General features: G+C 39.2%; 1 protein-coding gene across 9 annotated transcripts in view; it reads left to right on the top strand.

Moving 5' to 3' along the window:
* Positions 1–14616, top strand: part of jupb (junction plakoglobin b) — a 56360-nt gene extending 41744 nt beyond the window's left edge. For 7 of the 9 annotated variants that reach the window (XM_027016068.3, XM_081704103.1, XM_027016069.3 and 4 more), the window contains 7 exons: positions 2453–2605; positions 4676–4795; positions 5223–5373; positions 6392–6513; positions 8385–8427; positions 10239–10391; positions 11900–14616. In XM_027016068.3, the coding sequence (XP_026871869.2) occupies positions 2453–2605; positions 4676–4795; positions 5223–5373; positions 6392–6513; positions 8385–8427; positions 10239–10375 (726 nt within the window). In that variant the 3' untranslated portion in view covers positions 10376–10391; positions 11900–14616. Of the gene's footprint in view, positions 1–613; positions 2606–4675; positions 4796–5222; positions 5374–6391; positions 6514–8384; positions 8428–10238; positions 10392–11899 lie in introns of those variants that run through there. The other 2 variants (XR_014119030.1, XM_081704141.1) reach the window with 2 other exon arrangements.
* Positions 14617–17804: the final 3188 nt, after the last annotated feature.

Below are 17804 nucleotides of genomic sequence, written 5' to 3'. Positions count from 1 at the left end.
TGAGGCGTTTTGCAGTGATACCCACCAGCTAACAAGCTGAGGTGTTTTGCAGTGATATACACTGGCTAACAAGCTGAGGCATTTTGCAGTGATATACAATGGCTAAAAAGCAGCGCATTTTGACAGACCTTAGTTCTTATTTGACCTCAGAATCAGACATTTGTGGTCCCAGGTATATTCGTGGAATTTGAGGAACAAATTAGCCTTCACATCATGAAAACACTTCTTATGCTTGTAAAGAAACATTTAATTACTGACTTCTGTACTATTATAGACTGTATAGTTAAGATATGAGGTTATTAGGTTTGTTTGTGTGGTTCTTCCAAACAAAAGCACCTTTGTCTGGTAATTCTTATCTTATCTCTGTCTTTTAACGTCAGAAGCAGTGCATGAAGGATTTTTGTAGGTATGCATTAGTTCCAAATGTTTTCTTTGCTACTTCAGTGATGAAGGCCTGTTTCAATATAACATTACTTTAGCCTTTCTTTGTAAGACTGGATGTCAGTCTCTCAAGATGTCTTTCCATTAAAGCTAATTTCCAGTATTTTCTTGGCTCTGTCAGGATCAGAAAGCTTGTATTAAAGTATGTCTCTCTGTGATTGGCTGGTTCCAGGATGGATCCTGCTATTCTCTCAGCAGATGCAGGACTGTGACACGCATGATGTCCTGTTCAGGGTGTGTGTGTGTGTGTGTGTGTGTGTGTGTGTGTCTGTCAGAGAGAGAGAGCGACAGAGAGAGAATGAGCTCTGATCTGTTCTCTACAAGCAAATCAATCTGGAAAACACCTGCCTTTTTTAGTCTTGTGCTCATGCTGACTTGCTCTGTCTATGGTACATCCCAAACCAGGAGAAGAAAAACTAGAGGGCAGCGGTGTCTCAGTGATTAAGGTACTTGACTCGTAATCAGAAGGTTGCTGGTTCAAGTCCCACCACTATCCAGTTGCCACTGTTGGTCCCCTGAACAAGGCCCTTAACCAATTACTCAAGATGTACTCAGTCATGACTGTAAGTCACTTTGGATAAAAGTGTCAGCTAAATACTGTAAATGTAGAGGCTTGTATTCAGGGCTCTATTACAAAGACATTGGTAATAGTATCTTTGAATTAGGTAGGATTTTTATAAAGGGTTGACATTACAATAATTTCTTTATGTTATGATGATCACATATCATATTTAAACATAATTATATTGTTTTTTCATTCACTTCACAAGAGTATTGAGTATAGATGTAAAAGAGTATAGGTGTAAAATATTGCTGGTGATGTACACAAGCATGATGTAAAACAGTAATTATATACAATACATAATATAACATGGAACAAAGAGAACACTGAGGAGTTCAGTGTGTTAAAATGCCATCTAAATTTTGATGGTATGGTTTTGTACCATTTGGTAATCATACATTATATAAAATTTGCTTTGGAATGTCTGGCATTGACACAACTCAATTAAAAACCATTTCCAACTCTGTTTAACCAATATTAGGAATGCTGGAGTGTACAAATTGAAGAGGGTGTGGAGAACACGGAGATTCACTTCACAGAACGCAAACGGAGATTCACGTCACAGTACTGGAGCAGAGCCTCTGAAGCAGGGCCTGTGATTCTCTGGTCCACATTTATCTCTTACTGCAAGTGTCCGGCTGCGGGTTCTGTAATGAGCTGGCATGGGAAGGGCGGAATATCATTGGTTAATGGAGTGTAATGAACACTGTGAGGTGGAATTAATTCTTTGCAGAACATCCCCTGTGTCTAGATGTCTGATTAGTAGGCAAACCAAGGAAGACTTTTCTAATGTTGACAGGGCTGTCAGATACTGTAACTGACAACAGAGGACGTGAAACTTTCAGCAAAACAGCAGACAGGCACAGTCAGGCATGGTTTGTCTATATCAGAAGATTCACATGTGCTGTAATGTTAAAACCTATTCAAAATATGATCCTCATTAAATGCAGCGGTCTTTGACCTGAAAACCTTGATTAAAATATTGTGAAGGAGAATCCCCACTTTTTAAATTATTTTAAATATCGTGTGTGCGTTTTATATTATGCATTATTATTAGTGGCTGTGAAAATTTGTGAATGTCAGAGAGTTGACTCTAAATTTAATTAAAAATTCTATTTAGCCTGCCAGGGATGCTTTCACAGGATGGAGGGTTTGTATGCTTCAGTTGGCTAAGAAACCGACATGACTCAGAATAAATGGAGCTAAGATAAATTGTTCATCCACTGAAGCATATTAAGGTTTCCTGTTAATACCGTCTGGTTATCGAAAAAATACCATTTTCAAATATGGAGTTTAATTTGGCACTATTTCCATGTTACTAAGACTCTGAGAGTTGACGGTGAATTTACAAAGTGAGAATAAAGTGAAGTAAACAAACTTAGACAACTAAAGCAGGGTTATTAAAAATTGTGACTGCTTTTACAGTCCACTACTGCTGTTTCCCCATAGGCCACCGTCGGCTTGATCCGCAACTTGGCACTCTGTCCAGCCAACCAAGCTGCACTGAGGGAGGCTGGAGCCATTCCACGATTGGTTAACCTGCTGCTGAAGGCTCATCAAGACACACAGAGACTTGGCTCTAGTGCCCAGCAAACATACCAGGTCAGTTGTCAGTTCCCTACAGGATAGTTCATCTGTAAAACGCAGGGCCCATTGTATTCTTGTCACAGTGCTTCAATGTCATTAGCATTTTCTGTCTATTACAAGTCAGAATATAATATCAAGTCTATGTTGCACATCAAATACAGTTTATAGAATCAATCACATACTCTGTGTAATGCACTGCCTGTGCTCTTTCAGGTCATCCCCATGACATTTCTTGTCATACACAGTAATGATCCTAACTTAATATGTTATGGCCACTTGGTGCAGTGTGTTCATCTTGTAAATAGGTGCCTTACAATTGCTGTGAAATTTTAGCAGAGGCTGCCAGTGTTTTCAAATTACCATGGAATATATAAACAGATAATTCTAGGTGTCCAAGTCCCCTTAGAGACTAACAGCTTTCTTTACGTGGAGCTATGTGCTATTTAACGCAGTGCTGCTCCCATGTACGGCTGCAGCTGTCAACAGTTCAGTTCTATTTTCATCAACTGGAGCTCAGTAACTAAATAAGTTCGTTGTGAGTTTGACTTGGAACTGGGGAAAATAAAGGAATTATGATTGCTGATTGCTGATGCATCAGTACTGCCAATATCCTTCTCTCCTTCTATCCATGACTTCTGTCATGCCACAGGTCAAACAAACACACAGTGGTATTATTTCCTTCATATGGTTGAAGAAATGGGGAAAATTGAAAATCAAATTGACTTAGTTTTACATAAACAATATATTCTTTTCACTCTGGTTTCTATTACCTCAGAAGGAGCTGTTGAGTTTTGGGTCTTATGTTTGCATCTTTCATTTTGAGATTCTGTTGCTAAGAAGTAATGGAATTGCATCTTTACTGGAAGTCTTTTTTGTGTATATAAGTGCAAGCCCAAAACTTCACACTTTTTCATCAAACCACATCTGATTCTTACATAATGGCACAAGGCCCTGTGATAACTGTTTTATGCAGAAATAAACCCAAATTCACTGCATACCAAAAAGATATAACTTTAATGGGGGCATCCATCATGCAAATGTGTGAGTTATTAAGATGATAACTTTCTATAGATCTACTTAAATACTTTCTATAGCTAACAGAGTTTAAAAAATGGATGGCCCTTATTTAAAAAACAAAAGCAATTGCTTAATTAAAAACTAGGTTACATTAGCTTCACAGTTAAACTTGCCTTAACAGTGTTGTTTTATGCAAGTCTGGAGATTTGGACATGAATTCAGAAAAAATTCCTGGTGAGACTTCCATTACTTGCTAGCCGTTAGACTCTTAGCTCCAGTGCAGAACTAAATAAGCAAATGTCGGATACTCTTGGCTGGTTGACTACATTTGGAGTAAAATTGTGTAAATTCTTTTTTTTTTAATATATATATTTTATTAATATTTTCTTCAAATGAATAGCCTGACCATTTTAAATTTATGTTAAAGTTTTAAATTACACTAGTGAATATTGAGCTACATAGTATGTTAATGTCAGTAATGCTGGCAGTAATGTTCTGGAATTAGGAAAGATTTGTGTTAGATGTTTTTTAGATACAATATTTAATACTGAACTGCTGCTTTCCAACCTTTCAAATAACTATAACTATGGTGAGTGTTTTTCTCCTGTTTGTAGAGATAATTGATTTTGGCCATTGTCTGACTATGTGTAAAATGGCTGAGCTGATTAAATGGCTTGCTAAAGTGAACTGCTCATAGGAAGCTTAGTAAGTCTGTTTAATCAGTCTTGCGTTCAGTTTGAAAGGGTGAAATTGTGTGTGTGTCCCAGCAGACTACAGCTTAAGGTTTTCTGTCCTAGCCTCAAAGAGCCGACCCCTTTAGTCACTTTCTTATGTAGGTCAGAAACCCCAGAAGCCAAGCACAAGCTAAAGACAATTAGCACTCGAGAAAGAGAAGGAAATTCAGCAATATAAAGCACAAGATGTTGGTGTTAGTGGTTGCAATCAGAACATGGTCTTTAACAACTCAGTTCCTTCTCACACTCACTTTCAGTCGCATCTTAATTGGTAGAGAAACAAAAGCCAGTCAAGATCATCTCTCTCTCTCTCTCTCCCCCCCCCCCCCCCCAGGATGGTGTGCGTATGGAGGAGATAGTGGAAGGGTGCACTGGAGCGCTCCACATCCTCGCCAGAGATCCGATCAATAGGGGCGAGATCGCCAGTATGCAGACAATTCCTCTGTTTGTTCAGGTATGACACTCAAGGCCTTGGGAGTGAGTGTGTGTGTTTGTGTGTGTGCGTGCACGTGTGTGTGTGTGTGTGTGTGTGTGTGTGTGTGTGTGTGTGTGTGTGTGTGTGTGTTTGGCACTGAGCTAGTTTAGTTATTTTTCTGTGCAAGCATATTCTTCCTGCTCTTGAAAATGATACATTAATAGTCAAATCAGTTTTAATTCAGAAGTGCTCTTCTGGTATAAATTTCACAAATTAAATTATTGCCAAATAATATGGATATAAACTGTACAACAAACAGGCAAAGTTAATCATCATAATAATAATAGTCATTTTTCATGTTCTTAATACCTCTTTATCTCTCTTTCTCTTCATCCTTTTTTCTTTCACTCCCTCCCTTCCTGTCTTCTCTCCCTCTATCTCTTCTTCTCTTCTTTCCCTGTCCCAGCTCTTGTACTCATATGTGGAGAATGTGAAGCGAGTGTCTGCCGGCGTGCTGTGTGAGCTGGCCCTGGATAAGCACTCTGCAGAGATGATTGACGCTGAGGGAGCTGCCGCTCCTCTCATGGAGCTCCTCCACTCACCCAACGAGGGCATCGGTGAGTGCCATTATCACGGCATCACAAACAAGGGCGTTGGTGACTGCCATTATCATACAACCACTGACAAGGGCATTGTTGAATGCCAGTAGGAGCCAGTGTTATGTGTGTAGTTTTCTTTGTAGAGCTGTGAAAATATCACCTTAAACCACTAGGGGGTGAGCTGCATTAAGTGATGGGTCAGGTGACAGGTCACGTGTCACACTCATGAGCAGGACGGGGCACAATAGGATTGGGTGGCCGGAACATGTGGCTCTTACAGCTCCCATAGGACTTTGAAGGAAACTGCTTTGCTTGTATTTACCACAGTGCCAATATCACAGCACAACTAAAGTATATGTATCTGCCATAGCACCTCTCCGACTATATTCTTGTAGACTCAGCCAAAGGTGAACAACGGCATATAGGGGCACATAGGGATCTCCTCTCTGTAAGGCACTGATATTAAAACCTGCCGGGGTAGATAAACAGGTGATTTGATGTGCTCCTTGGCCCTGAGTCTGAGAGGTGGTTCAGAAAACATTATCAGCCTGCAAAAGTGTGTCAAAGAGGCAGGATGGAAAGCAGTGACATCCAGAGACGAAGGGACGAAGTGGGTGACTAATGGATTTACTGAGTCAGACATGGCCAGGGGTAAAGATCCTCAGGGAAGACCCAGTGCTGAATTGTTTGTGTTTCATGATTCACATAAAAGTGCTGGCACATACTGTCCCTGTAAACAGGAGTCAGCACATACAGTGCATCATTGATGGGTGTAGGTATCAATATTTAGTGGTTCTTGATGCCAGGCATGGGTTTTTTATATGCCACTTTGATCTGTAGATATCAATACTCCCATTTGCAGCATTCTACAGTGCCCATGAGAATGTTATCGCCAACCTTGGCAAGCTACAAAGGCTATGCAAAAATGCCCTGTCTGTTTATCAGCTAGAAACGCTGCAGTAATGCATGGTTATTTTCGGTGTCCTGGTTGCATCTGTTATTCCTGCATGTGCTTAACATGCTCTGTTCTCCTCAGCCACCTACGCCGCTGCCGTGCTCTTCCGAATCTCGGAGGACAAGAGCTCGGACTACAGGAAGCGTGTGTCAGTGGAGCTCACCCACTCACTCTTCAAACACGACCCAGCCGCATGGGAAATGGTGAGCCAAGTGGCACGCATGTAGCTCAGGCTTCTCCTCTCGCCTACACACACCAGAGGGATCCTCTCGCCTACACACACCTACACACATCAGAGGGATCCTCGCGCCTCCGCACACCAGAGGGATCCTCTAACCTACACACACCAGAGGGATCCTCTCAGCTGACCTGGAGCAGAACTTTGTTCATCTACCAACCTGAACCATGCCTTTACAAGCTCTGCATCACATGTTAAAATGCTTCTCACCGATGTGTGTGTTAATTGGATGTAAAAGCTGACTATTGATACGAAAGCATCCTTGGATATGAGAAATATGCACTAATTGAGTCTAAATAATTTTTATTAATAATAATAATAATAATAATAATAATAATAATAATAATAATAATAATAATAATAATAATAATAATACTAGACGCATGCACAGGATTGCTGTTGCAATAGTGTGCTAATATAGCTAACATTGCATTTGTTAATATTATTCTAGAAAAAAATGGGTATTCAGTTCTAATATGTTTTGCTTGGTTGAAGGTTGGTAGTACTTTTAATATAAATTATGTTATAAAATGCCAGTACATTCACTGTTATATTTTGCTCATGGCTACTGCCTGATAAGCAAAGAGTTCAGTGTTCGGAATTCAAAATAATTCGGTGTTTCTTTGTTGTTGTTGTTGTTGTTACTTTGCCTAATTATAGACTAAAAGTTATTCCTGAAGTATCAGTTAATGCAACAGGTACAAGAAGAAATTTTTTTTTAAAACATGTTATTTTTAAATGCATTGATGAAGTCCATGGATCCATACGACTCAGATTAATTGGATAAGCAGTGCTGATCTAGGGTCAGTGTTCTTTGATAATTAACTTAGTCACATGGTAAGGTGAGGTAAGGTGAAAACATGCAAGTCAATGCTTTAAAAATGTAATGTGGAGGTTGTTACGAGCAGAAGCAACTTTGTATTGGGGGAAAAATTTTCCATTTGCAAAAAACTCAATATGAAAGAAGAAGCTTCAACTTGATTAAAGACGATGTGTGGGATCTTCACATGAGAATTATTATCACTGCTCGACCAATGTGGAACGAGAATTATGATGAGTGCTCGACCAATGTGGAACGAGAATTATGATGAGTGCTCGACCAATGTGGAACGAGAATTATGATGAGTGCTCGACCAATGTGGAACGAGAATTATGATGAGTGTTCGACCAATGTGGAACGAGAATTATGATGAGTGCTCGACCAATGTGGAACGAGAATTATGATGAGTGCTCGACCAATGTGGAACGAAGAACGTGGTTCTCCTTTGATACTGCCATTTTCTTTTGCCTTTGAATTGCCTTTTGAAGACCATACATTAATTTATTTGCCATTTCATCGCTGAATTACTTCTGTATTAGGCTATCAGTCTTTGGAATTAAAGGTTTACATTTGTGAAAAACCACTCAACTGTGAAAGGAAGTCAGACTTACCTAGTGTTTCCGCAACGTTTCAATTCATATTCTCTGAAAAAAGAAAAAAGATTCTTAAGAAGGGAGCGTGTCTAAGAATTCTCTCTGTCATTCTAATGAAAACTGGATTATTTTATCTGCAGAATGATACTTCACATGGAGAGTATTTAGCAGTGCACTTGAGAGTGTATGTCTGTGAATGTGTGTGTGTGTGTGTGTGTGTGTTTTTCTGTCTCTGTGTGTGTGTGTGTGTGTGTGCTTTTCTGTCTCTCTTTATATGTGTGTGTGTTTTTCTGTCTCTCTATGTGTGTGTGTGTGTGTGTGTTTCTGTCTCTGTGTGTGTGTGTGTGTGTGTGTGTGTGTGTGTGTGTGTGTGTGTGTGTGTGTGTCTTTCTGATATTCATGTCTTCTTTCTCTCTCCTCCAGGCGCACAATGCAATTCCACTCGACCCTGGTTACACGCGGGATGGTAAGTGCAGAGCGGCATGCCACAGAATGTGCATGTACTACACCATTTGGCAGACTTTATTTTTGCAGAGCAACTTAAAGAAATGAAAACAGCAACCCCAAACATCCCCAACACACTGTACTTGCACCGCTCATTTGTGGGGAGCAGTACACATCATAAAGGCAAAGGCTTTTTGCTGGCAGACAGACTCTGGGAAGGACAGGATGCTGTACATCCTCCCATGGTGTTACTCCGCACTGTAGGCAATGCAGGAACACATAGAATGCTGCAGCTGTAGACAGAAGCACCGGTGCTTGTGTTTACCTGCAGAGTTGGGGGGTGTCTGTGGTGGAGAAAGAGATGAAATCCATGTTGATTACAAGTCTGAGCTGCTTAATGCCATGGCGTTCAGTCTGCCTTCCCAGATTAACACTGCTTTGTGTGTACACGAGGTGCTCACAAAGAAAATGCCCGGTATCACTGCAGTGCACACGCCAACACCCACACACATGCACACACTGCACATGGCAAAAGCATCTTTTATTGTGCTGTTGTTTAGGAGACCCACTGTATGTGTACCCTGTCCTGTACTGACGGTAATGCGGGTAGACATTTCTGCCCTTCACCCACCATTCCTGCCTCTCATTCAGATACATTATTTCCTGCAGGCATAGACACGGTGCTCCTACACACACAGTCACTCACACACACATGCACGGACTCACACAAAACACGTGTGTGCCCTCAGCCAGTGCTTTTGTTAAACTGATTCACAAAGCATTGCGCTCTCTCTCTCTCACACACGCACACACACACACACACATTTTCTCTGTCTGTATTTGGAGACATATTTTCAACGTGTGAAGATGAGGGCTCTATTCTGAGTGCTCTGCTCTCTCCTGTGTATCAGAGAGTAGGGGACAGAGTGCTGCCGGATGCTTAATAGACTTGGCCAGAGTCCACTTGACACAGCTCCTATGTGTCTGCACTGTGCCCTCAGGGGCAGAGAAATGTATGTGTGCGTGAGTGTGTGCATGTGTGTGTATGAATGTGAGAGCAAGTGTGAGTATGAATCAGTCGATTTGAAAAAGTCTTAATGTGAAATCCCCTTGGGTCATATTTCCATGGCATTTCCATTTCCATTAACAGCCATCTATCACTGTTAGCTTCTCTGTCACTGCTCTCTCTCTCTCCTTCTATCTCTAAGTCTGCCCTTTTCCATTTTTCCACAGGTTGCATTAAACAGTAGTTCTCCTTTTGCTCAAATTTTTCCCGTATATTTCTACTCCACCTATTATAATAAAATCATTCTCATAATAAAATGTTGGAATTAGTCAAGCTCACATCTCTCTCCTCCCACATTCTCTGTGCCAGACTTGTGACACCAGTGTGATAGTCTTTTCATCCTCAGCACTTCTTCCTTAATCACTCCTCACACACCAAAGCCCTCTGAGCTGAACGGTCTTCACATTTAATTGAATTCAAAATTGCAGTTAGCAGTATGGGTTCCTGTTAGATATGCATTCACTTTAAAAAGAAATGCACATCAAACAGTTCCCCTTGAAAGAAAAGATGTGAAGTATTTGGAAATGTATATGAAATTTTTTTTTTTTGCTTTGCCAGTATCATAATTTACATATGAAAGGACTGTGTCTTGCCCCTCCAGGTGAGTTTCACATGTCGACAGGCCATTACGCATCAGTCCACTCTCTTTTAATATACCTGAGCTTTACTAATGTACCATACAGTACCATACAGCAACAGGGTGGTATTCAGCACAGCCTGTTTTACTATTTTCCTCTCTATCTGTGTCCCCCTCTCTTCCTCTGTAGATTTAGAGGGTGCATACCCTCCATATGGCTACCCTGACATACCCATGGATGGTCTCCCTCTTGAACCAGAGATACATGAGCGCTACATACCAGAGATGACCTATGACCCTCGACAGGTCTATCCAGAGCCACTTTAATACCACACCAATGCAGGTTAGCCTACAGGAAACTATTGTGTGTATTTTCCTATACAAAGAAGAGCACAACTGCACACACATTCAGGCACATAATTTTATATTAGGTAGAACTGCATCTGTATCAGTTTATAAAAACCTTTAGTCCCATAGGTAAAATCTCTCACTGTCCAGAATGCTCTACTCTGTTAGAATCCTGCTCATATGGTACACTGTGTAGAACGATTCCCAGTTTCTAGAATGGTGCGTAAGCTGCTGTACAAGGAGCAGGAGTAGATTTGATCTGAACCTCAAATAGCCACTGAATTTTTTTACCCCACCCTCAGGGACAGAATCCTGTCTTGGTGCACTAGTTTCACTGAAGTTATTAAAAATAAATATGTACCTTTTACATGGTTGCTGTAATATCCTGGCTTGTCAGTACATAGTGCATACATACCAAATAGAAATATTTGATACATTATCAACAAATGACCAGTGATTAATTTCCCTCAGTTACGAGACACTTATTCTCTTATGCGTATTAACATGGACTAAAAAAACACAACTTGATGCTACTGATAGCTAGTCATCTTGAACATTTTATATTGAGTTCATTTTCAAAAGAAGCCTAAGCTACAATACTTGTAATCAGCAACGTTCATTATAGTAAGTTTTCTAACGTTGCAGTTCTTTTCCTACATTACTAATACAATGTTTCCACCTAGTGGATTCATTGTGAACTACAATATACATTACTTGTGTAACTAGCGATCCTCCTACACAAGAATATCTCATGAAGCAGGATTTATTGCTTAGCCAGTCAAATTCTGGCTTAGTTTGACCGAACCCTGGACTTTGTGTTTCACTGTACTGGACTTATTATCTGGCTACATCATAAAGGCAGCTTGTGCTGCACACTTCACCTGTATCAGGACCAGGTTAAGTTCAGCATAAAGAAACAAAGGATTCTTAACAGCTCTTAGCTGTTAGCTTCCCTGCTGTCTCCATGTGCTCTGTGGAAATGTAGAGGCCATCCTTTAAAATTCTGTACACGTCAGGATTAAAAACTGTGAGACAAGCACTTTAGAGATTGCTAAAAATTCTGCCGAAGGTAACCCAGCGCCCCACCTCCGGTGTGCCCGACACCCAGTCATCAATTCTTAATTTGTTATTTATTGCTGGATGGTATCTTTCTAATTTAATCTTTAAACTGCCGGGGTTGCAGCTAAAGATTAATTATACAAATAATATGAATATAATTTCTGTTTAGACATAAATTGAGTTCAATATATGGTTTGAGCAAAAAAGTAAACCGATGAACTCGACATGTTTTACTGTATTGGCTCTCAGGTTTTGGCGAAAGACTTCAGACTTTTATGTGCACATGTGCAGGGATTAACATCTTGAGCATTTAAGCCTGTACTTTTTAGGTTTTGTGAGCCCAAAACTTGTTCAGGCACCCTGTCTAAACTAAACATGCTTTATGAGACAGGTCCGTGATGACTGTGTTTACTAATTCATGGACATTATGCTCTTGCGACTTAGATCCAGTGAGTGAACTGGAGGATGACTGACAAAAGACCAGGAGGCAGGGCTTAAGGGCAGGAGTCACTCAACAGTGTGGCATTTCTACAAAACAGGGTTTGGCCATACCCGTGAAGAGCATAGAGATGGATAAACCTCCTTTGCTTCAGTTCACCACCAGTCTGTGTACATGTGATGTGAACTCAAAACACACAAATGGCTTTTTTTGTTTGTTTGTTTGTTTGGTTGGTTGTTTTTTTTTGTTTGTTTGTTTGTTTGTTTATTATCTTGTGCAACTAACAGAGCTGAAAAGCCTAGAATTAATGGGATAAGCATGTATTCATAATGTTTCAATTTTGTACTTGGTAAAATTGCTTGACAGATGACATCCATAACATAAAGTCTTAGAAATGTAGCATAGTTAGTTAGCCATTTAGCGCTGGTATAGCTCTCCAGCTTCCCTGGGAGTTCTTCAAGTCTGCATCTCTGAGTCAGATTATCAGGGACTGTTCAAACTGTGGAAAAGCAAATCAGTGTTCTATACAACAATAACATCAGTATATTTCATTAATTCATTATTTGATTATTCAACTACTAACCTCTTCTTTATCAGAAACTATAGATCTGATTGTAGTTTCATGTTTTTAGTTTTTGTTTGTTTGGTTTTGGTTTGTCTGTTTGTTTGTTTCTCTCTGTCTGTTTGTTTCAGCCTTCCTCTTTTAGCTTCCAAACCATTTTGGCCTTTGTTTTCTTCACATAAAAATCAGTAAAATCATGTTTATCTAAAGTAACAACCCTGAGAAGGGAAGATGTACATTAATATGTACTTAATACACATGATCCAAAACCAACTAACCTAATCTCCTCTCATTCCCTTTCTGTCTCTCTCATGCATACACATGTACACACAGTAACAGCAGTCATACCTACATTTTTTATGTCTGTTTTAATATACAGTATATGAAATTTCTGTTATTCCTCTCTCCCCCTCCATGTATAACATGCAGAATTGGGTGAAACACTGATCATTGGTAAATTCAATGATTGTGATGATAAAATGTGAATCATTTTTGTATGTCCTAAATGCTTTGAAGAGTAAGACTCAGTATATGTAATGTGCAACAAGACTTTATGTTTGGGAGCAGGAATGCTTGCAAAAGTCAAAAAACGTAAATCACTAAGGGAAAGAGTAAATCCGCCAAAGAGATTTATTTTGTGCTGATAATCATACAGGTATACATGCCATGTCCATCGCACTGCTTTAAATGTTGGTATATGACGTAGCTATTTGCCGGAATGAAAGCTATGTACTTGTCTGAAAGGTTACACAAGATATATCATTGCAGCTGAACTGACAGTTATGACAGATCCATCTCAATCTACTTACAACACAGTGGAACCATGAAACACACTTATAGGACAAATAAAAAAATGTTTAAAATAAATGTGAAACATTTTTTTACATTTTCTGTCAAAAATAAATTTAAATTAACATCAATTTCAGCATAATTTGTTGTTTTAGAGATGGGACATTTCCTGATTTGTGGATCTGTAACTGACATAGTGTGAGCAGGTCAGACGTTTACTGTGTGGCCCAGAAAAAAATTGATAAAACTTAATACAAACAACCTTACTAAGATATTGTCATACAACGTGTTTCTAATACGTTCCAAAATTTTGGTCTGTCATAATAGACATTTGGAGCTGCAGTTGATAAATAACCTGGAATTACCCTTTGAAGTTCCTTTCAAATTTATAAGAATTACAGATATTTTTTTTTTCATGTAATGTCAAAGGTTTTATACTGTTGTAAAACATTTACAATAAAGAGTCATTGATGTATGGATGGACATCAACACATTTATATTACATATTGTATAGGTGATCTGTTAAAATGATATGGTCGGGCTAAAGTTGGGGCAGTGTTTGAAAAATTTAAATTCAAGATAAAGGTGTCACTTTGTGCCCACTATTGCTCACAGGCTTGTAAAGTACCACTTTTGCAGTAGATGTTTGTGAGGGCTGTGCTTCATCGCTTGTTAAAATATGGATGGTGGCTTATCAGCATTGCTGAGGCCCAGTTAGACTGCAAGATGAGGTGTGTGCAGTCTTCCAGCTGTCATTAACAAAAGAACTCAGCAATTCCTGATAATAATCAGTAACAGGATTGAAGTTAAATGTATCTTAAGTATTTCAGTTTAATTTCAGTCGATTCAGCCAACAATCAACATTTAGACCAATAAAAGACATTTAATGATGCCTTTTTATTTTTTCATTAATTAGCATTTAGAATTTCATATATATATATATATATATATATATATATATATATATATATATATATATATATATATATATATATATATATATATATATATATATATATATATATAAACTGATGTTTATGTCCCAATACTGGTGAATAGATACCCACATGGCAAAAGATATTTCATCGTTATGGTGATGCAAAAGAATAAGGGTCCCCTTCAGTATTACAAAATAGTTAATGCCTATTCCTTGTTCCAGTTGGAATAGGGCTGTTCTGAAGTAAGTGGTAAGTTTACTGCATCATGTGTAATGAAAACCCATGAGCACTTTCCCATCTGTGAGGAAGACAAAGCATAAGGGGATAAAAAGGCGATGGGTATATATGTGTAATAATACACATTTTTAAAGGACAGTTTTAGTTTTCTTTTTTTTCTTTCTTCATGAAATAAAAAAAATTATATTAACTACAATGATCTGTCATGTCTTACTGGATGTTGCTTTCTTTTACTTATTCTTGTGTATGTGTTTTAAAGTCATGTGAGAGCTTTTTTGCTTGTAGAAAACTTCTCTTTGTAAAGCTAAAACATTTGGATTCTGGTTCAGACTAAATTGTTTCTAATGTAAACTTAGAAACATACATGTCCAATTACATGAAACACCCACGTACCAGTCAGACTGAACAACCAGAACAGCACAATGTTCTTTAAAGTTCTTATTGTTAAATCTGAATTTCCTTGTTTATTTTGATGCTTGGAGTTTGAGGACTGTTCGGTTTTCTACTGCAGTAATCAGGTACCAGACAGGATGTTTTCCACAGAACCCGCACCCCCTACTGATGAAGGTTCCGGTTTCAGGACCATTAGCGCCTGTTCATGTTTTGCAAATGCTGGCCAGTATTCTGCTCTGTACAGAGCCACATGAGCCAGTGATGATCTTGTAGATCTTTATCTTGAGAAGGACTGGAATCTCAGAGCCGATATGGCTCTACCTCAGCCACGCAGCGCTGACTCGTGCACAGGCATGCAGGAGGGTGTCACCATCTGTGCAGACCAAGTTATTGGAACTAGTTGGATTTGAGGTATTTCCTGGTAATATGGATACTACCATCCATCTGCAGCCCACATTCCATCTACTCCGTCTTCTTGATGTTCTGTTACATTTCATTTTCTTGCACCCAGGCATTCCCATGTTTCACTTGTTCAAGGTGCTAGTGCCCCTCATTAGCCAGTAAGAGGTCAACATAGAGAACTGACCACCAACGTGGCATTTGGGCTCCAGTGGTCACCATGTCCATGCTAAAGATGAACAGACAGGGCAAGAGTGTTGATTCTCTGGTGGTCACCAGCTGAAATAGCATTGTTTTTCTTTCAGCTTGTTGCATGCCTGCAGTGTCTACTCAGAGGTAAGCAATGATGTAGAAACAGGAAGTTTTGATTTCAGATGTCATGTGTTGTAGTGTTGCGATACTCTAAAAGTGCAATGTAAGGATCAACATTGCTGCGCTATGACCTGTTCAACAGGCTCTTAATTGTCTGCACTGTTCTCTCCACTTGTCCTTTTGATTGTAGATTGTTTGGGCTGGATGCCACATGTTTAAGCTCCTGGTTTTCTGCAAAGGCCTTAATTACCTCACTCGCATTCTATGGGCCATTGTCATGTATGACAAAGTCTGCATTGCCATGCCCAGCATTGTTGACCCCTCGACCAGTTGCTTTCTGAAAATCAGCTTTCTGATTTCTGGGTACTTTGAGAAGTGGTCTGTACAGAGCAGAAACTCTCATCCACTGTAATGAAACACATAACCTTCTCCCATGATTGTCCTACTAGTGTGTATGAGAATAGTGGATCTATTGGATTGTTGTGTTGGTGCTTTTTGCATTTGGCACATCAAGATACAATTTCTTCAATTTGAATAGTCATTCCTGGCCTGTAGAGAACGTCTCTTGCTCCAGCTTTATACGTGACCATTCCCAGGTATGACTCATGTATTTTGCTTAGAATTTTTTGCCTGAGTTGTTTTGGGACAGTAACCTATTTAGCTTTGAACAGCAGTCACCTGAATAACTAATCTCCTCTCTGAAAGTCCAGGAAGGCTATCTTATTTTTGGCACTGCACCCCTTCTCCTTGGGCATCCTTACAGACCTTACAGGTCTCATCAAGATTGATTAGCCAATTCTGGTTGGTTTCTAATGCTGAAAAAAACATTTGGTATAGAGGTTACACTTTCTAGCACAGTCAGCAGTGGATAGTGTTCCTTATTTAGTGTTTGGTTTAAATCTTTTAGGTCCATGCAAATGTGAATCTTTTTTGGTATGATTACAGTGATCATGCTGTGGACCCATTAATTCAGCTCTGTCTTTGTTGTGATGACTCTGATTAGATCTACTCAGTATAATGCATCATCAATGACTCTGTCCCTGAGAGCAACTGGAATCTTCTATGGAGGATGTACAACAGGCTTCATTGTGCTATCAATCTGTATGTGGTGCTGTCCACCCTAATCCAGAAAATTAATCAGCAAAGTTCTTTTGAATGTCCTTATCTTTCCCAATATCATACAGGCTCTTCACCAGACCTAGCTAATACTGATATCAGTATCAGTATACAGTGTCTTGCTGTATGAGTTCATATTCAATCTTGTATTTTTGTCCTTTGTTTTCACATATCCCATAAGATGAATGTTGTCAGACATTATGTTGTACCCTGCAACACTGTCAAGCTTGAATGTCACATTCCTCTCAGATTTTCTGAGAATTTCATCATGTTTCTCATCTGAAGTGTTAACAGCTCTAATGCATTTCTCTTGATCTATTCCAATTTTGTCAGTAAATGTCAACTTTCACTCTGCTAAACTCTGTGCATCTTGTAGCTCTGTGACTTGCACATTTTTGCGAAATGATTTTTCTTGTGGCATGAACACTAGACATCATGCCATGACTTCTTGTGGCATGACCATTGGATAATTCTTCACTTTATAGTTGTAGCCACATCTACTATAGTTTGCGCATTTTCCTTCTTGTTTTGTCATACTTCTTTCACTTGAGTCAGGAAATTGTGCACTTACACTTCTCACATGCTCGACAAATATCACTTTTTGCACTGTGAGGTCTGTCTCCCTCACTAACCCATCTCTCATTGGTCATTCTTCATGCCACACAGTTCTTTCATGTACTAAGGAATCATGAAATTCTCAAAACTCACTGTCCTTTGCACATGTCTGTGTAAAGAACATATGGCACGTGTATGATGTTTTTTTTAGGATCCCAATATTTTTTAAACTTTTGCCTTAGCACTGCAATTTTGCTCTTCTCTCCCTTTCCTGGAATTGCAGTGACACATTGCACAGTCACAAACTTCTGTTATTCTGCTAACAGTGGAAAATTCAACATGCTGAATCCAGCTTTTCCAATTTTCAGAAAGATTGTCTTGCAGGCTCAAATCTGATTGTGGATGTAACTGTGCCATCCTCCTGTCTCTTTATTTTCTGTTATATTAATTCTGACACCATGTTATGTTTGATAAAATCAGATGGACAACTTATAAACAACTTATTTATAAGTGGACCAATTATAAACAGATTTTATTTTACTGCAGGCAGTATTTCTATCAACACATATTTACCATGACATCACTTCCTCCATCAACTACGGATACTCT

Source organism: Electrophorus electricus, chromosome 2 (assembly GCF_041902795.1).
Source record: "Electrophorus electricus isolate QZ-2024a chromosome 2, ASM4190279v1, whole genome shotgun sequence".
In the NCBI taxonomy this organism is placed as follows: domain Eukaryota; kingdom Metazoa; phylum Chordata; class Actinopteri; order Gymnotiformes; family Gymnotidae; genus Electrophorus; species Electrophorus electricus.
Note: the sequence above shows the minus strand (reverse complement) of the source record. Positions and strands in the feature narration are given on the sequence as shown.